The 20,361-nt window shown below is 42.4% G+C and overlaps 1 protein-coding gene across 15 annotated transcripts in view; it reads right to left on the bottom strand.

The window, feature by feature from the left end:
- FARP2 (FERM, ARH/RhoGEF and pleckstrin domain protein 2) overlaps positions 1–20,361 on the bottom strand; it is a 147,233-nt gene that overhangs the window by 47,075 nt on the left and 79,797 nt on the right. For all 15 annotated transcript variants that reach the window (XR_013519199.1, XR_013519198.1, XR_013519201.1 and 12 more), the window contains 5 exons: positions 9,659–9,754; positions 7,191–7,354; positions 6,459–6,527; positions 5,611–5,668; positions 815–1,070 (listed from right to left, as the gene is read on the bottom strand). Coding sequence is in view for 10 of the 15 variants with exons in the window: in XM_078328993.1 (XP_078185119.1) it covers positions 815–1,070; positions 5,611–5,668; positions 6,459–6,527; positions 7,191–7,354; positions 9,659–9,754 (643 nt within the window). In the remaining 5 variants the exon portion in view is untranslated. The remainder of the gene's footprint in view (positions 1–814; positions 1,071–5,610; positions 5,669–6,458; positions 6,528–7,190; positions 7,355–9,658; positions 9,755–20,361) is intronic.

The following is a 20,361-nucleotide window of genomic DNA, read 5'->3' as shown; positions in this document are numbered from 1 at the left end:
GTGCTGCTGGAGTCCTCGGCCGTCGTGGGCGGGTAGCTGAGCTGCTCTAACTGGTCGATGATGTCAGAGAACTGGAAGGCCGAGCTGGACTCGGAGCGGACTGAGTAGGCTGGGAAGTTGACCATGGAGCTGGCCTCAGACTGATTGGCTGAGCTGCATGTGTGCAAAAATAGCCCACCACGTAGCGGCATGTTATTGAGGGAGCTGTTTTCAGACTGGCTGTTCATCAGTGAGCTGGTCTCAGAAGGACCCAGCAGGCGCTGCATCCGGCTGGCCTGTGCCTTCACCTCAAATAGCTCCGAGGTGTCTGAGGGGTGTGCGTTGCCATTGAAGTCACTTTCTTCCTCAAATGCAAAATCATCTTCTGTGTTCATGTCTACTGCCTCAGTGGAGTACCTGTCTGGGCTGGACTGAGCAGACCCTGGAAGCCCACACAAAGGAGGGGCCACCAGAGGCTGGGCAGAGGCCTGAGGTTCCTGTGACACTACAGAGCCGTAAGGAAAAGAAAATGCCTCCGAGCCTCCAGCAAAGAAAGAGATGTCTGCTGGGTCATCGTCTATGAACTCCTCAGACACCTGCAGCTGGGCATTTGTCAATGTGAAAGCAGGGGGCCCCCCACGGCACTGTCGGTCACACTGGTGCTCCCCACTGGAAGGGAATGAGCCTGTGGTAAAGTCATCCCCACCATTGTCATTTTTACAAGCAGCTCTGCGCTCCCTCCCAGCCCTCCCTGTGTCTAGGTCTAAGGCACCGAAACTCTGCCCCCCAGGACAGACAGAACCACAGCTGCTCACAACATGACAAAACCCGACACCTGGACCAGGCTGGAGTGCAGGGACCCCGAGGGGCTGGGCCGATGGTGTGTCCGGGCCTCCAGCCACTGCTCCACTGCTCCTCTCTGCAGCTGAAGTCTTGACGTAGGAAACCTGAGGATCTGTGAGAGAGCTGCTGCTGTCCTTAAACTCTGGCAGGCCAGCGGGGACCAAAGTGGAGTGAGAGAGGGGGTAAAAGGAGGCATTCGTTGAAGATGGGGAGGCAGGGGTCCTCAGTCCCTCGGTGAATGAGATGCTCTGGGAATCAAAATTAAAAAATGAAAAAAGGATATAAAATTACAAATTACTACTAGAAGTTGCAAAGCCAACTGGGCCTAACTTAGGGCATCCACACATTTCTATTACGGCTTTTATGAAAAGGGGCAATTCACCAGAATTTCCCTTGTAGAACTGAAGATTTGTAAAATAGCATTGCAAATTAACCCTGGATCATCTGCTTATAAACCCTTACAATTCTGTCTTTTCTCTTATTATGACATGAAATATCCACAATAATGTTTTTTAAATTAAATTAAAATTTTTATTTTCATTATTATTTTTTGAGATAGCATCTTGCTCCGTTGCCCAGGCTGGAGTGCCGTGGTGCAATCTTGGCTCACTGCAACCTCTGCCTCCCAGGTTCAAGCCATTCTGACTCAGCCTCCTGAGTAGCTGGGAGTATAGGTGCTGTCACCATGCTAGGCTTAATTTTTGTATTTTTAGTAGGGACAGGGTTTCACCATATTGGTCAGGCTGGTCTCAAACTCCTGACCTCGTGATCTGCCTGCCTCAGCCTCCCAAAGCGCTGGGATTACAGGCATGAGCCACTGCGCCGGGCCTTATTTTTATTTTTTTAGAAACCGGGTCTTGCTCTGTTGCCCAGAGTGAAGTTCAGTTTATTTTTTTAGAGACAGGGTCTTGCTCTGTTGCCCAGGGTAAAGTGCAGTGGTGCCATCATAGCTTAAACTCCTGGCCTCAAGCGATCCACCCATTTTGGCCTTCCAACGTGCTTGGATTCCAGGTGCTTGCCACCATGCCCCACCAAGAAAACTTCCATTTTGCAGAATCTGATAACACGTGGTTCATGTCTCCCTGGCATCCTATTACCAGGGGATTCCTAGTTTTGTTGAGGAGTAAAATATAGCTGGAGAGGGGATGAGCCATTACACTCAGCCAACAGAACCCTAAACATCAACACTGACAGCTAAGTAACCAGTCCAAGTTCTACAGTAATGCACACTCATCTGCCAGAGATGCATCAGCACCAGGGAACTGGGATCTGCCAGAGATGCATCAGCACCAGGGAACTGGGACATACTCCAGTCCACTCATACATGCAACGGAAGGTTGAGGGTCATTGCCTAGGATGCCCTTTGCCAACAGCAGTGGCACAGGAGCCTTGGGGCCTTTCAAAAGCACTGGAATAGCCACAAGTCTGAGGGAGAAGTGGCTCCCAAGCAGGATGAGGAAATGCTGAGGGGCCAGGGCCAGATGTCAAGTGGCTATGCCGTATCACCTGCTGCTCCAGAGGTGCCCTCATACATCCTCCCCACATGGTTCCACACACAAGGACACGGCTGAGCCCTTTCTACTCGTTAAGTGTCACTCCTCATGTGTGCTATCACAGGATGCAGTCACACTTCGAGAACATCCCTTACTATACATACACACGCCATATCGTTAAGAGTGTGGTCAGACCAGAATATTACCAAATACAACTGAATAACTTTTTGTGCAATATGTACACAGGCAATATACACATGCATGTGTTACCATATGTAAAACGTGCAAATGCAATGGTAGAAGGCTTAGTTACTAGCCTTTCAGAAACAAAATAGCAGGTAACACAGTCCATAAGATTAACCTGTTTTCAAATACTGATCATACCACTTTCTCTCAATTACTCAACCATATTCAATATCCTTGTGTGGCTTTTAAAACGGAATGGAAGAGAACTGAAAGCTTAAAGGTAACATTTATTTATTTATTGATGGAGTTTCATTCTTGTCGCTCAGGCTGGAGTGCAATGGCTCCATCTCAGCTCACTGCAATCTCTACCTCCCAGGTTCAAATAATTCTCCTGCCTCAGCCTCTCAAAGTAGCTGGGATTATGGGCACCTGCCATCATGCCTGGCTAATTTTTATACTTTATTAAGCCCAGGTTTTCACCATGTTGGCCAGGTTGGTCTTGAATTCTTGACCTCAGGTGATCTGCCTGCCTCAGCCTCCCAAAGTGCTAGGATTACAGGCGTGAGTCATTGAGCATGGACTTAAAGGTAACTTTTAGCTGATTCTTATTTTGACATTAAATTCTAACTTAGTGGCTGGGTGTGGTGTCTCATGCCTGCACTCCCAACATTTTGGGAGGCTGAGGCAGAAGGATCCTTGAGCCCAGGAGTTTGAGACCAGCCTGGGCAAGCTGGTAAGACCCTATCTCTACAAAAAAATACAAAATTAGCTGGGTGTGGTGGCACAGGCCTGTAGTCTCAGCTACTTGGGAGGCGGAGGTGGAAGGATCGCCTGAGCCTGGAAGGTGGAGGCTGCAATGAGCTGTAATCACGGAGCCTGGAAGATAGAGTGAGACCCTGTCTCAAAAAAAAAAAAAAAAAAAAAAATCAAACTTTGTAAAGGAAGAATTAAAAATACTTTTTAATTTTAATGGAATTGATTTAACAAGAAATTTCTAAAGAGGAAACATACCTAAAAGAGTTTAAGAAGGTTGACTGGGCATGGTGGCTCACACCTGTAATCCCAGGACTTTGGGAGGCTGAGGTGGGCAGATCACAAGGTCAGGAGTTCGAGACCAGCCAGGCCAGCATGGTGAAACCCTGTCTCTACTAAAAATACAAAAATTAGCTGGGTGTGGTGGTGGGTGCCTGTAATCCCAGCTACTTGGGAGGCTGAGGCAGGAGCATCACTTGAACCTGGGAGGCGGAGGCTGCAATGAGCCGAGACTACACCCTTGTACTCCAGCCTGGGCGACAGAGTAAGACTCTGTCTTAAAAAAAAAAAACAAAAAAAGAAAGAAAGTAAGAAGAAAAATAGTTTAGGAAGGTTTTGATGTCAAATACCAATGATGAAAAAACACTGGGATACTATGTTTTTTTTTGAGACATTCTCACTCTGTTGCCTAGTCTGGAGTACAGTGGTGCAATTGTGGCTCACTGCAGTGCCTTGAAGTCCTGGGCTCAAGTGATCCTCATACCTCAGCCTCCCAAGTAGCTGGAACTACAGCTGGGTGCCACCACACCCAGCTAATTCAAAAAAAGTTTTCAGATAGATGGGTCTCACTATGTTGTCCAGACTGGTCTCGAACACCTGGCTTCAAGCAGTCCTCTGGCCTCAGCCTCCTGATTAGTTGGGATTATGGGTGTGAGCCACTGTGCCCAGCTTACATGAGCTTTAATATAATGAGGTGCAAGTATAGCTCCTGAAGTGCTATGACAGTATAAATGACAAACCATTAAAAAAATTAACATTGTGCAGAGATAGGAATTATAAATACGAAACTATAGCACCAAGAAGAAAAAGCTGTATGTTATATAAAAAAACCTAAGATTCTGATGGGGCGCAGTGGCTCACGTCTATAATTCCAGCATGTTGGGAGGCCAAGGCAGGCGTATCACTTGAGGCCAGGAGTTTGAGACCAGTCTGGCCAACGTGGTGAAACCTCATCTCTACTGAAAAACACAAAAATCAGCCAGGCATGGTGGTGTGTACCTATAATCCCAGCTACTCAGGAGGCTGAGGAATGAGAATTGCTTGAACCCAGGAGGCAGAGGTTGCGGTGAGCCTAGATCAGGCCACTGCACTCCAGCCTGGGCAAGAGAGTGAGATTCTGCCTGGGAAAAAGAAAACGAAACACGCAAGATTCTATGTAAAAATATGCCTGCATGTGGATGCTAACATGCCAACAGAAACATGGGAAGGGACTGCAGTGAAGACCTGGAACATGACAAGGTCACTGATGTCCCATCACAGGGGCACAGAACAGCTGTTGTCACATTCTGGGACATTCTCCTAAGTGTTTTTGTATGAAGTGTCTGTGAGAGTTGGTGTGTTTATCTTTGTTTTGGTAGTTGCAATCATGCGAAAGACATATAGATATCAATTTGTTTCCTGGTTTTCATCCATAACATAACAGCAAGAATTTCCCCATGTTACCACATACTCCTTTGAAGCCATGCTCTTAGTGGTTAACAAAAAATCCTGCTAAGTGAATACAGCTAAAAACATAGCTAGTAGGTCATCTGGCACAGAAGAGAGCTATCAGGATTTTGTGGTATATTACTGCATGCAACACTGTGATGCACACCTCATAGTGATGCACATCTCAACATACAGGCTTTCTCTCTCTTTTGGGTTGAGATGGGATCTTGCTCTGTCATCCAAGGCTGGAGAGCAGTGGCACCGTCTTGGCTCACTGTAGCCCTGACTTCTGGGATCAAGCCATTCTTCCACCTTAGTTCCCTGAGTAGCTGACACTACCAGTGCGCCACCATCATTCCTGGCTAATTTTTGTATTTTTTTGTAGAGACCAGATTTCACCCTGTTGCCCAGGCTGGTCTTGAACTCCTGGACTTAAGCAATCCTTCTGCCTCCCAAGGTGCTGGGATTATAGGCAAGAGCCACTGCCCTGCAGTTTTCTATTTAGGACCCTTTTCCAAAAACAGAGTTCCCAGAATTAGAATTGCTGCATTAAATGATATGATTAATTTTAAGACTGTTACAATATTGACAGATGATTTTCCAAAAGGGTAACCACTATTGCCTATGTTTTTAACCAGAAAAGACTAACCTGCTTTGGTAGGTCTGCAGTCAGAGCACGAATGGACATGTGAGTCTTGCTGTGCCTTCTGCAAAACAGAGAACAAGCTGTGAGAAACCAATCCCTCCCCTTCCCAATACCTGTTTTTAAAGCAGCAAGCATATACTGTATCCATGAAGAAAACCTCCCATGAAAATGTAGCTAAGAGGTATCTAACTAAAAAGGTGCAAGGTAACAGAAAACAAGAATTCAAATAAAGAACAGAGGTCCCAAGAGAGTAAGATTACACACCCACACTAAAAGAAAACAATTCCACATGTAGGGAAACAAGAATTTTCAGATTAAAAGTTTACTATACTATGTAAAAACTAAAACGTATTATCTCTATGTGTATACAATGTCTGTATAAAAATATTACAAATCCATTTTCTCTAAAAAAAATTGAAACTGAACTATAAAAATACACATTCATGTAGTTGAAGTGACTTTTATTCAAGTAAAGATAAAAAATACTTAAAATAGGCTGGGCATGGTGGCTCACAACTATAATCCCAGCACTTTGGGAGGCTGAGGTGGGAGGATTACTTGAGCCCACGTGTTTGAGACCAGCCTGGTGACATAGCAAGACACTGTCTCTACAGAAAAAAAAGAAAAAAATTAGCCAGGGGGTGGTGGTGTGCACCCAGTCCCAGATACTCAGGAGGCTGTGGTGGGAGGACTGCTTGAGCCCAGGAGTCTGAGGCTGCGGTAAGCTGTGGTCACACCACTGTACTCCAGCCCAGGCGACAGAGCAAGACCCAGTCTCTCTTCTCTCTCTTTCTCTATTTTATACATATATATTGAAAGCACAAATTTACATCATAAAGGCCAGAGCTTACCTTTCATATGGAAGTCTCTTCATTCCAGTGTCTCTGAAATAATCTACTAGTTGTTTCTGAGTTCTTCCACTGTGAATAAAGGTTTAGGTTTTTAATAAACAACGATAAGTCAGCATCAATTTTTCAGAGTGAAAGATAAAGGAAAAGGAAGATTTACCCATCCTCTCTCATAAATATACACATATATATTTTATTTTATTTTTTGAGACTAAGTCTCGCTCCACTGCTCAGGCTGGAGTGCAGTGGTGCGACCTCAGCTCACTGCAATCTCCACCTCCCGGGGTCAAGCTATTCTCGTGCCTCAGCCTCCTGAGTAGCTTCGAGTACAGGCACCCGCCACCACTCCCAGTTAATTTTTGTAGTTTTAGTAGAGATGGGGTTTCACCATGTTGGTCAGGATAGTCTCGAATTCCTGACCTCAGATGATCCACCCGCCTTGGCCTCCCAAAGGATTGCGATTACAGGCGTGAGCCACTGGGCCAATATATATATTTTAAAGTTATGGTTTGTAGTAAGCTAAGCATAACTGAATTTCTGAGCAAAGTTTTTAAAGCCTCTTTTTTCCCACTATTTTATTTCATATGCTTCCTCTAGTTATTCTTTCACAATACCTCCACTTTGTGTGTAATTCTCTGAAACATTTTACAACATTTCTTTCTTGACTAGGAATTATCTGTTTTCTCAGCGTTACAAACCAGTGAGGGGCCCATGCAACCTGTGGCATGGCCCTACCTGTATCTGAAGGAGGAGCCTCGGCTGAAGAGGACGGCTTTTGCTTTTGGCTTAGGTTGGTCCAAAAGTCTAAAAAAGGTGTGATACTCCACACAAATCTTCCAGAAGTTCTTACATTCATCTCTACTCCCCAACAAAAATTCTAATGTGTCCTGATAAGGTCCCTAGAAACAAAACACAAAGGTTTAATTAATTCAAGAATGAAGTACTGGACAAGAGAAAGTACATTTAGGAAGCAGATCACACACAATGGGCAATGCCAAAATTAAAAATTAGGAAGGATTTTTTTTGAGACAGGATCTTGCTCTGTCACCCTTGACCTCCCAGGCCCAAGCAATCATCCCACCTCAGCTGCTCTCCTCCAACCTCCTAGTAGCTGGGACTACAGGCGCATGCCACCAGGCCCAGCTGATTTTTCTATTTTTTTGTAGCGAAAGAGTTTTCTCATGTTGGCCAGGCTGGTCTTGAACTCCCAAGCCCAAGCAATCTGCCCAGAACCTCGGCCTCCCAAAGTACTGGGATTACAGGGGTGCACCACTGCACCCAGCCCAGGAAGGATTTTTCTAAAAATTGTATACAAAGTCTTCTGGTTCCACTTACTTAATTAAGATAAGAGAAATACAGTATATATATTCACAGTAGAAAGAGCAGAAAAATGAATCACCCACAATCACACAACTATCAACATTCTGAATTTTATCTTTGTAAACACTATTTCCACCTATCAAAGGATAGCATTTTTCATGCTAGCTGATATATATATATATATATATATATATATATATATATATATTATTACTGAATTGTTTCTACATGGTATATATTTTTAAAATCTAGGATATTTTAGATGTCAAGGACATGCAGTTTTCAGACCCACAAATATAGCCCTGAAGAAACTGGATTCTCTCTCACAGTTATTCCTTAGGATAAGTTGCTAGAAATGGAAATCTGAGCTCAAAGACTGCACATTTTTGAATCTGCTGACATGTTACCCAATTACCTTCCACAAAGACTGTAAAACTTTGATTCTTACATTTAGTCTTTAAAAAATTGTTTAAGTAAAATGTAACTTTGCTAAGTGCAGATACAAACAGTTATGGGCTGCTTTGGTGAATGTTCCCTATCATCTCAGAATAACTGCAAGAAACAGTTTTTTTACTTACAGAGTAAAACAGTCTGTACTTGTGTTTTGTATGTGCGTTTGGCATTCCTTCTACTTTTCTTTCATCCATAGAAGAGATACTTAAAATAATTAAAGCCACCTTCAAGCCTGCTACCAAAAGCAAACATACTTACATACAGCACCTGAACCCAGTGTGTGACAAAGCCCCCACTCAAGTGCCTTTTAAAGGCCTAGGCAGAGTCTTTCTTCCAGTTGGCCCAAGGGCTCTAAAGCACTGATAACCCACAATGTGTCTGGGCTAACAGAGGCATGGCCATCTCTTAAGCTTCAAACGCATGGTAGCTTGGCAAATGTACGTTTTATTTTCGAACTCCCTTTGTACAATGGAAATGCAGCAACTGGAACATCTTTGAATAACCAGAAGTATTGGATTTTACCAAATACACTGCCATAGGCATTTATTTTTTCCATTTTTACTCATTTTAGTAAATTCATATGTAGTTACTTTATTAATTAGTAGTCAGTAAAGAAGGAATATTTACTTCCTGATAATCAAGGCTTCTTCACTTAGAGCTACTCAAAGGTCAATTTCTGAATGAAGGATACCAGAGAACACTGGGGACACTCCTCAATTCATTCTGAAGCTCTCAATTGCTGTGGGGCTTCAGATCATTTTGAACACTCTGTTCTTCAGCTTCACTACCTAAAGAACAAAGAGGCTGCCACTATCCATGGTTCTCAGCAGCCCCTGGGAGCTTGTCAGATGTGCACCTTCTTGGGCTCATCCCAGACCCACTGAGTCTGAAACTTGGGTTTTGAGCCAGCAACATGTGAGTGACAAAGTTCCTGGGGGAGGTAGTGTGAGACTGGATAGGCGGAATGCCCTCAGCCCCTCCACACCTAAGTCCCAAATCCTGTCCTTGAGTTCTTGTGTACATCATGCTGAAATGATTTACAAAGTACCTATGTTTTGTCAGAATAAATTATGAATTCAAAATGCTCAAGGCCAGGCATGGCGGCTCATGGCTGTAATCCCAGCACTTTGGGAGGCCAAGGTGGGTGGATAACCTGAGGATGAGAGTTTAAGACCACCCTGACCAACACGGAGAAACCCCATCTCTACTAAAAATACAAAATTAGCTGGGCATGGTGGTGCATGCCTGTAAATCCAGCTACTCAGGAGGCTGAGGCAGGAGAATTGCTTTAACCCAGGAGGTGGAGGTTATGGTGAGCCAAGATTATACCACTGCACTCCAGCCTGGGCAACACAAGCAAAACTCCGTCTCAAAACAAAAAAAGCAAAACAAACAAACAAACAAACAAAAAAGCTCAAAGTAATACTTACATGAACCTCTGGATGAAGTTTGATAAGAAATCTTTTCCTCTTGAAGCTTAGTTTACGAACCTTGGACCAGTTGAAAGTGTTGATTTTGGTGGTGCCCTGAAATACAAGAGACCGACACTTTGTGGCACATTTGTAATCTAACACACATCCCCTTTCTCATGAAATACGGAATGCTTAAGTCATATCCTTGACAACATAGCAATCCACTTGGTATTTTCCCATTATATCTGAAATAGCTCTGACTTAAAATGTCAATGACTAAACATATTAATCTATCTGTTCTAGAAAGATAATTTTTTTTTGAGATGGAGTCTTGCTCTGTTGCCTAGGCTAGAGTGCAGTGGTGCAATCTCTGCTCACTGTAGCCTCAAACTCTTGGGCTCAAGAAATCATCCTGCCTCAGCCTCTGAGTAGCTGGGACTATAGACAGCAGACACCAATTCTGGCTAATTTTCTATTAAATATATATTTTTTGTAGAGATGAGGTCTTGCTATGTTGCTCAGGCTGATGTTAAACTCAAGTTACATCTGGAACACACGGACACTGAAATGTTGAAAGAGATGGAAAAAGATATACTCAATAACTACTGACTGAAAGAAAGCCAGTATAGCAATATTAACCTCAGATACAATACATGAGAAAGAGGCCTTATATCATGTAAAAGAAACAATTCACCTGGAAGTTATACCTGGACTTGTTTATCTCCCCATATTGTTTCATATATTTATAGGAAATAGAGAATCAGAAGAAGCAATGGAAAGATTTGCAGCCTGTTTTTTTTTTTGGAGACAGAGTGTCACTCTATCACCCAGGCTGGAGTGCAGTGGTGTGATCTCCACTGACTGCAACCTCCGCCTCCTGGGTCCAGGTGATTCTCCTGCCTCAGCCTCCTGAATATCTGGGAATATAGGTGTGTGTCACCACGCCTGGCTAATTTTTGTATTTTTAATAGACATGGGGTTTGACCATGTTGGCCGGGCTGGTCTTGAATTCCTGACCTCAGGTGATCTGTCCATCTTTACCTCCCAAAGCGCTGGGATCACAGGCATGACCCACCATGCCTGGCTAATTTAATTTCTTTGATAAGGTTTTACTGCAAACATTTTAAATCAATATTAATATTATACATTTTTTGAAGTTCACTCCTGCAAGGAGGATGGTCTGGAAGGGGCAATGATAGTGGCTGGGTAGGGCTGGGAGTAGAGTCAGGTTTCTCCCTGAAGCTAGAACAGAGTGCTAGAGTGTAATAGGGGCAAATGATGGGAATTCCTGGTCTCAGCAGATACAGACATACAAAGAGGTAAATATAGTTACGTGAGGTGAGTGGGTGTATGCATACATGTGTAGCATCATCTAGAGAGGGCCAGGAGTGGTGGCACCCCAAAAAGCAATGGGCACACTGAGTGCATGGATCTTGGTCTCTAAACACCAGTCTTCACTAAAACAGCTGGGCTCTGGGGTGGCGGGGGGAAATGGCTGACTTCACAGTGAAGCAGGCAAAGTACAAAACAAGTATGGCATGTCTTATTCTGTAAGAAAGCAAAGAAGTGCTCAAAAAATGAGAGGACATGTGAGAAGGACACATCTTGAAGGGCCTGTCTTGGGCCAAATGTGGGAAAGTTAAAGATAAAAATAAATAATGAAACCAGCAGATTACCAAGTATCAGATTTGAATCTATGAATCCACAGTGACATAAACTAAATAAATGGAGAGAAAACTCTTCCTTCCAGTAGGAGGAAGAATGGGACTTAAAGAGTCATCATTGGGCAACCATCATAGTGATCTAACTAGAAAGTGAATGAGATGAGGTACAAGATATTTAGTTAGTCTCAAAGTATCTCTCCATAAAGTACTTAGTTACAAAGGATAAAAAGTAACTTTTCGTAAGAGATAAGGTCTTGCTCACTGAAGCCTCAAACTGCTGGGCTCAAGAAATCATCCTGCCTCAGCCTCTGGAGCAGCTGGGACTACAGGCACTAGACACCAATCTTAATTTTCTATTTTTGATTTTTTTTTTGTAGAGATGGGGTCTTGCTATGTTGCCCAGGCTGGTCTCATTGAACACCTGGCCTTAAGTGATCCTCCTGCCTCAGCCTCTGTTGGGACTACAGGCATGAGCCACTACCTAGCCAAAAGTAACTATGTAGAGAAAAAACCTGGGAACCATCATCTTGACCAAGTGATCGATGTTACCATCACCACCAGTGGGACAGAGGGACCCTATGTGCTATATGAATCAGGATACATCATCACTCTGGGAGTTTCTCGCCTAAGCAGTGAGCCCAGGGTCTGATCCTGGGGAAGCACTGGACAATACCGTATCATAAACATTCTACAAAATGACTGCCCTGTAATCTTTCAAGATGTTAAGGTCATGAAAACCAAGGAAGGAAGGAAGAATGTTCCAGACTGCAGAGACCAGACAGACATAACACCTGGGTACAGCATTTGCTCCTAGATTGGACCTTCCGTAGTAAACAACACTGGGGCAACTGGTGAAAGGCAGATGGCATCTCAGGTAAAGGTCAGCAGGATCTTTCTATGCTGTTTGTGTAGCTTTTCTATAAATAGTTTCAAAATAAAATTTAAAAAACATCTTGAGACACTGCTTGGGCATTTCAATGTCTACACTTCACATCACCAACGTTTACTCTTATCTGCAAACTCAGTGTGAGAGGTAGCAAAGTGAGAAACACAGTCCCCTCAGAGACAGCACCAAATAAAAAAACAAACCCCTTTAGCCATAAGAAGGAATAAGACACTGATACATGCTGCCACATGAGTGAACTTGGAAGCAAGAAAACACCACACACAATAGGCCACATGTTATATGATCCCACTTATATGAAATATCTAGAATAGGTAAATCGATAGAGAGGGAATATCCTGATGGGTGACTGTTCTGGGTATCAGTGGTTGCTGGGGGCTGGTAGAATAATTGCTAAAGAGTATGAGGGTCTCTTCCTGGGTTGATGAAAATGTTCTGGAATTAGATAGTAGTGATGGTCATATGACTGTGTAAAAATCCTAAAACAACTGAATTGTATACTTTAACACGGTGAATTTTATGATATATACATTTTATCTTAATTAAAAGAAAATCCTAAGTTAGATGTTCTCAAAGCCAAGATATAAATGTAAGGGTCTAAATAAGGATGTAAGCTTCCTATTTCCCAAAATATTGCCCAAACACTAAGTCATTCTAATTTCTACTGAAAGTAAAATACTGAAGGCCAGGTGCAGTGGCTCACACTTGTAATCTCAGCACTTTGGGAGGCTGGGGCTGGTGGATCACCTGAGGTCAGGAGTTCGAGACCAGCCTGGCCAACATGGCAAAATCCCATCTCTACTAAAAACAAAAAACAAAAACAACAGCTGGGCATGGTGGCCAGTGCCTGTAATCCCAGCTACCTGGGAGGGTGAGGCAGGAGAATTACTTGAACCCAGGAGGCAGAGGTTGCAGTGAGCAGACTGAGCTACTACACTCCAGCCTGGGCAACAAAGGGAGACTCCAACTCAAAAAAAAAGAAAAGAAAAGTAAAATATTATAGGATTTTCAATTACATTCTTAAAGTTTCTCTCCTAAACTGTGTTCTCAAAAACAAAGCAAAACAGAACATCAAGAAAAGAAAACAAAACAAAATCCCAACAGCCCCAGCTTGAGACATTATTTACATATCCAGGAAAGAGTCTTAAAAAACTGAGGGCCTGCCATGAAGGCCTCCCAAGAAGGGGGCTGAGAATAGCTCAGAGGCCTCCACATAACTGTTCCAGCTGCTTGTTTAATTTCATTTTCCCTACTGGTCAAATAAGAAATTCCTACAGATGTCTGTAGGGGATTGGTTCCAGGACCCTCTATCCCAGTACCCAAATCTATAAATCTTAAGTCAGTGATACAAAATGGCGGTGTATTTGTATATAACCTACACACACCCTCTTGTGTACTTTATTTTTTTATAAAGAAGAGGTCTTGCTATGTTGCGAAGGCTGGTCTCCTGGGCTCTGGTGATTCTCTTGCCTTGGCCTCCCAAAGGGCTGGATTACAGACTTAAGCTACCACGCAGGGCCTCCTGTATACTTTAAAAGACTCATCTCTAGATTATTTATGTACCTAATACAATGTAAACATCATGTAAATAGTTTTACTAGTGTGTTAAATTTGTATTTTTTTAAAAATTGTATTATTATTATTTTTTAGATGGAGTTTCACTCTTGTTGCCCAGATTGGAATGCAATGTCTCAATCCTGGCTCACTGCAACCTCAGCCTCCTGGGTTCACATGATTCTCCTGCTTCAGCCTCCTGAGTAGCCAACATTACAGGTGCCTGCCACCATGCCCAGCTAATTTTTGTATTTTTAGTAGAGATGGGGTTTCACCATGCTGGCCAGGCTGGCCTTGAACTCCCAACCTCAGGTGATCCACCAGCCTTGGCCTCCCACCGTGCTGGGCCTGTATTGTTTTTTACTGTTTATTTTCCTGTGGATACGGAGGAAAGGGCCAACTGTACATCCAGGGTCTTAACAACTGTCACAAAGGGAGAAATAAATACAAAATCCAAGGACAATTCCAGCTTTCATCTACTGCATCCTGACTTGACAGACTTTAAGACGACACTTTCAAAGCTGCAGAGTTAGCTGTGGAATGCTACAATCTACTACTTTCATTTTCGTATTCATCCAGTAATCCATGGCATATCTGAAAATGCCAAATAGACTACAAGACTGGAAACAAACCCAGGGTCACCCACTCCACATCAAGTCCCCTTCCTCAGACAGAACCAGCTTCACCTCTCTTGGCTGCCTTTCTGGGATTTGCTCTCATGCATCCATTCATTCACTCATATTTCAGAAAAGCACGTTTATGATAGCCAAACGTTTCTACTTTGAAATCTTGCCTCCTCAAATTCTGTCACCACCAATACCTCTAACCTATCCTTTCCCACACTCTCCTAATTGTTGGTAAATTTAAATTCAGTATTTGTATTTCTGGTCATGTAAGTATTGCTCACACACTGAGCCATGGTGAATTTAATTTAATTACATTTTTTATATTACAAAGTAAAGCTTTCTCCTTGAGCTCCTAATTGCCTCTTTTCACCTGCTTCATTGGCATGCACCTATCACCAGGTAACAGTCTTCCTCATGCTCCAGCGCAAGCAGCGAGTCCCTGGTCCGCCCTTTCTCCCAGGGCCTGCCCTCTGCTCTGGTGCTGCTGGATGTGCTCTCAGCAGGCAGTCTGCGTCTTCCTCTGCATGTCTCAGATCATTCTCACTTCTAGTTTATTCTCTTTTCTCGTGGCACCCTTACAAAGGATGTGGCAGTTAAATTTTAAAACATTTACATGTCTGAACAAAGCCTTTCTCTGTACAAAGTCATGTGGAACAGAGCACAGAATTCTAGTTTGGAACCCCGCCCCCCCCGCCCCACTCACACACACATCAAATTGTTTTTAAAAAACTCTGATTGCCAAATGCTCTGGGAGTCTGATTTGAGTAATAATAAAACTCCAGTCTCCTACAAAAAAAAAATTAGTTTGGAAATAATTTCCTCTTAATTTTTGAACCGCCGCCTGCCCTACTTCTTTCTAGCTTCCAGTATTGCCACTAACTAGTTCAAGGCCATTTGAAATCACACTTCTCTCTCCTTCCTGGGAGCTCTAGGGTCTTCTCCCCTATTATCCTTTGTTGCATGGACAGATTGCAACATTTTCTCCTGTTCACTCTGATGATAGTTTCTTTCCTGTGCATAAGCTTTTTAGATTAATTAAATCTCATTTATCATTTTTTGCTTTTTTGCAATTGCTTTTGGCATTTTTGTCATGAAATCTTTGCCTGTGCCTATGTCCTGAATAGTACTGCCTAAATTTTCTTCTAGGCTTTTTCTTTTTTGAGACAGGGTCTCGCTCCACTGCCCAGGCTGGAGTGCAGTGGCTTGATCTTGCCTCACTGCAACCTCCACCTCCCAGGTTCAAGCCGTTCTCCTGCCTCAGTCTCTCGAGTAGCTGGAATTATAGGCACCCAACACCATGCCCAGCTAACTACATTAGTAGAGATGGGGTTTCACTATGTTGGCTGGGCTGGTCTCCAATTCCTAATCTCAAGCGATCCGCCCCCCTCAGCCTCCCAAAGTGCTGGGATTACAGACGTGAGCCACTGTGCCCAGCCCTCTTCTAGGGTTTTTATAGTTCTGGATTTTATATTTAAATTTTTTTGTTGTTTGTTCTGAGGGGAGTTTCACTCTTGTTGCCCAGGCTGGAGTGCAATGGCACGATCTCAGCTCACTGTAGCCTCCACCTCCTGGGTTCAAGTGATTCTCATGCCTCAGCCTCCTGAGTAGTTGGGAGTACAGGTGACTGGCACCATGCCTGGATAATTATTTTTTTAAAATTTTTAGTAGACAAGGTTTCACCATGTTGGGCAGGGTGGTTTTGGACTCCTGGTCTGAGGATCCACCTACCTTGGCCTCCCAAAGTACTGGGATTACAGGCGTGAGCCACCACACCCAGCCTTACATTTAAGTGTTTAATTCATCTTGAATTAATTTTTGTATATGGTGTAAGGAAGGGGTCCAGTTTCAATTTTCTGCATAGGATTAGCCATCTCTCCCAGTGCCATTTATTAAACAGGGGGTACTTCCCCCATTGCTTGTTTTTGCCAGGTTTGTTGACAATCAGATGGTTGTAGGCGATCTTATTTCTGAGTTTTCTATTCTGCTTCATTGGTCTATGTGTCTGTTCTTGTACAGTGCCATGTTGTTTTGGTTACTGTAGCTTTGTAGTATAGTTTAAAGTCGAGTAGAGTGATGCCTCCTGCTTTGTTCTTTGTGCTTAGGGCTGTCTTGGCTCTTCAGGCTCTATTTTGGTTCCATATGAAATTTAAAATAGTTTTTTTTTTTTTAATTATGTGAAGAATGTCAACGGTACTTTAAGGGAAATGGCAGTGAATCTATAAATTGCTTTGGGCAGTATGGCCATTTTCATGATACTGATTCTTCCTATTCATGAGCATGAAATATTTCTCCATTTGTTTTTGTCCTTTCTGATTTTTTTGAGCAGTGGGATGTAGTTCTCCTTGAAGAGGTCCTTCATACCCCTTGTAGTTGTATTCCTAGGTATTTTATTCTTTTTTTTTTTTTTCTTTTGAGATGAAGTCTGACTCTTGTCCCACAGGCTGGAGTGCAATGGCATGATCTTGGCTCACTGCAACTTCTGCCTCCTGGTTCAAGTGATTCTCCTGCCTCAGCCTCCCGAGTAGCTGGCATTACAGGTGCCTGCCACCATGACGAGTTATTTTTTTTTTTTTTTGAGACCAAGTTTTGCTCTTGTTGCTCAGGATGGAGTGCAATGGTATGATCTCGGCTTACCGTAACCTCTGCCTCCTGGGTTCAAGCAATTCTCCTACCACAGCCTCTTGAGTAGTTGGGATTACAGGTGCCCGCCACCACACCTGGCCAATTTTGTATTTTTCCATGTTGTTCAGGCTGGTCTGGAACTCCAAACCTCAGGTGATCTGCCTGCCTTGGCCTTCCGTCCAGTGAGTTTATCATAAATAATTATTATTATTTTGAGGTATGCTCCTTCAATACCTAATTTTTAACATAAAGGAACACTGAATTTTATCAAAGGCCTTTTCTGCATCTGTTGAGATGATCATGTGGTTTTGTCTTTAGTTCTGTTTACATGATGAATCATATTTATTAATTTGTGTATGATGAACCAACCTTGCATTCTGGGGATGAAGCCAACTTGGTCATAGGATAAGCAAAATTCAGTTTGCCAGTATTTTACTGAGGATTTTATTCTTGTTTTTTGAGACAGAGTTTTGCTCTTGTCATCCAGTCTGGAGTCAAATGGTGCAATCTCAGCTCACCATAACCTCACCCTCCCTGGTTCAAGTGATTCTCCTGACTCAACCTCCCAAATAGCTGGCATTACAGGCATGTACCACCACACTTGTCTAATTCTGTATTTTTAGTAGAGACACGGTTTCTCCATGTTGGCCAGGCTGGCCTCAAACTCCTGACCTCAGGTGATCCACCAGCCTCTGCCTCCCAAAGTTCTGGGATTACAGGTGTGAGCCACTGCACCTGGCTTTATTAAGGATTTTTGCATCAATGTTCATCAAGGATAATGGCCTGAAGTTTTCTTTTTTTGTTCTATCTCTGCCAGGTTTTGGTATCAGGATGATGCTGGCCTCATAGAGTGAGTTAGGAAGGAGTCCCCCCTTTTCAATTTTTTGGGAATAGTTTCAGAAGAAATTGTACCAGCTCTTCTTTATACCTCTGGTAGAATTCAGCTATGAATCTATCTGGTTCTGGGTTTTTTTTTTTTTTTTTTGCTTGGTAGGCTATTCATTATTGCCACAATTTCAGATCTTATTATTGGTCTATTCAGGGATTCAATTTCTTCCTGGTTCAGTCTTGGGAGAGTGTATGTGTCTAGGAATTCATCCATTTCTTTTAGATTTTCCAGTTGATGTGCATAGAGGTGTTTATAGTATTCTGATGATTATATTTCTGTGGAGTCAGTGGTAATATTCCCCTATCATTTCAGATTGTTAATCTGATTCTTCCCCATTATCTTCTTAATTAGTCTAGCTAGCAGTCTACTTTATTGTTGTTGTTATTATTATTTTTTCCAAAAACCAGCTCCTGGATTTGCTCTTTTTTTTTTTTTTTTTTGAAGGGTTTTTCATGTCTCTATCTCTTCAGTTCAGCTCTGATCTTGGCTATTTCTTGTCTTCTGCTAGCTTTGGGGTTTGTTTGCTGTTGATTCTCTAGTTCTTTTAGTTTAGATGTTAGGTTGTTAGGCTGAGATCTTTCTAGCTTTCTGGTGTGGGCATTTAGTGCTATAAATATCCCTCTTAACACTGCTTTAGCTGCATCCCAGAGATTCTGATACACTGTGTTTTTGTTGTCATTAGTTTCAAATAACTTCTTGATTTCTACCTTAACTTCATTATTTACACAAGAGTCATTCAGGAGCAGGTTGTTCAATTTCCATGTAGTTGTGTGGTTTTGAGTAAATTTTTAAATCTTGATTTCTTATTTCATTGTGTTGTGGTATGAGACTGTTATGATTTCAGTTCTTTTACATTTTCTGAGTTTTTTGCTTCTGATTATGTAATCAGTTTTATAGAAGGTACCATGTAGCAATGAGAAGAAAGTATATCCTGTTGTTTTTGGGTGGAGAGTTCTGTAGATATCTATCAAGTCCACTTGATCCAGAGCTGAGTTCAAGTCTTGAATATTTTTGTTAACTTTCTGTCTTGATGATCTAATATTCTCAGCAGTGTGTTAAAGTCTCCTACTGTTATTGTGTGGGAGTCTAAGGCTCTTTGTAGGTCTTTAAGAACATGCTTTATAAATCTGGGGGTTCCTGTATTGGGTACATATATATTTAGGATAATTAGCTCTTCTTGAATTGAACTGTTTACCATTATATAATGCCTTTGTCTTTTTTGATCTTTGTTGCTTTAAAGTCTGTTTTGTCAGAAACTAGGATTGCAACTGCTTTTTTGTTTTCCATTTGCTTGGTAAATTTTATTCCATCCCTTTATTTTGAGCCTATGTGTGTCTTTGGATATGAGATGGGTCTCTTGAAGCCAGGATACCCATGGGTCTTGGCTCTTTATCCAGCTTGCCATTCTGTGTCTTTTAATTGGGGGCATTTAGACCATTTACATTTAAGGTTCATATTGTTATATGTGAATTTCATCCTGTCATCATGGTGCTAGCTGGTTATTTTGCAAACTTGTTTATGTGGATGCTTTATCCTGTCACTGGTTTATGTATTTCAGGGTGTTTTTGCAATGGTTGGTATTTAATGCTTCCTTCAGGAGCTCTTGCAAGACAGGCCTGGTGGTGATGAATTACCTAAGCATTTGCTTGTCTGAAAATAATCTTATTTCTCTTTTCCTCATGAAGTTTAGTTTAAGCAAATATAAAATTCTGGGGTTAAAAATTTTTTTCCTAACAATGTTGAATGTTGGTCCCCTATCTCTTCTGGCTGGTAGGGTTTCTGCTGAGAAGTCCCCTGTTGGTCTGAAGGGATTCCTTTTGCAGGTGACCTGGCCTTTCTCTCTGGCTGCCCTTAGTATTTTTTTTTTTATTTTTCATTTCAACTTCGGAGAATATGATGATTATGTTTTGGAGTAGATCTTCTTGTGGAGTATATTACTGGGGTTCTCTGCATTTCCTGAATTTGAATATCAACCTGTCTTGTTAGGTTTGGGAAATTCTCCTGTATTACATCCTGGAGTACATTTTCCAACTGGGTTCCATTCTCTGTCTCTTTTGGGTAACCCAATCAGTTGTAGGCTTGGTCTCTTCACATAATCCTATATTTCTTGGCGGTTTTGGCATTCCTTTTTATTCTTTTTAAAAATTATATGTATTTTATTGCACATTCTGGGGTACATGTGAAGAACACGCAGGATTGTTGCACAGGTACATACCTGTCAATTTGGTTTGCTGCCTCCATCCCCATCACCTATATCTGACATTTCTCCCCATGTTATCCCTCCCCAACTCCCTACTCCTACTCCTCCCCTAGTCCCCACTAACAGACCCCAGTGTGTCATGCCTCCCTCCTTGTGTCGATGTATTCTCATTGTTCAACACCTACCTATGAGTGAGAACATGTGGTGTTTCTGTTCTTGTGTCACCTTGCTGAGAATGATGATTTCCAGATTCATCCATGTC

The sequence above is a fragment of the Callithrix jacchus genome, chromosome 6, assembly GCF_049354715.1.
Source record: "Callithrix jacchus isolate 240 chromosome 6, calJac240_pri, whole genome shotgun sequence".
NCBI lineage: Eukaryota > Metazoa > Chordata > Mammalia > Primates > Cebidae > Callithrix > Callithrix jacchus.
Note: the sequence above shows the minus strand (reverse complement) of the source record. Positions and strands in the feature narration are given on the sequence as shown.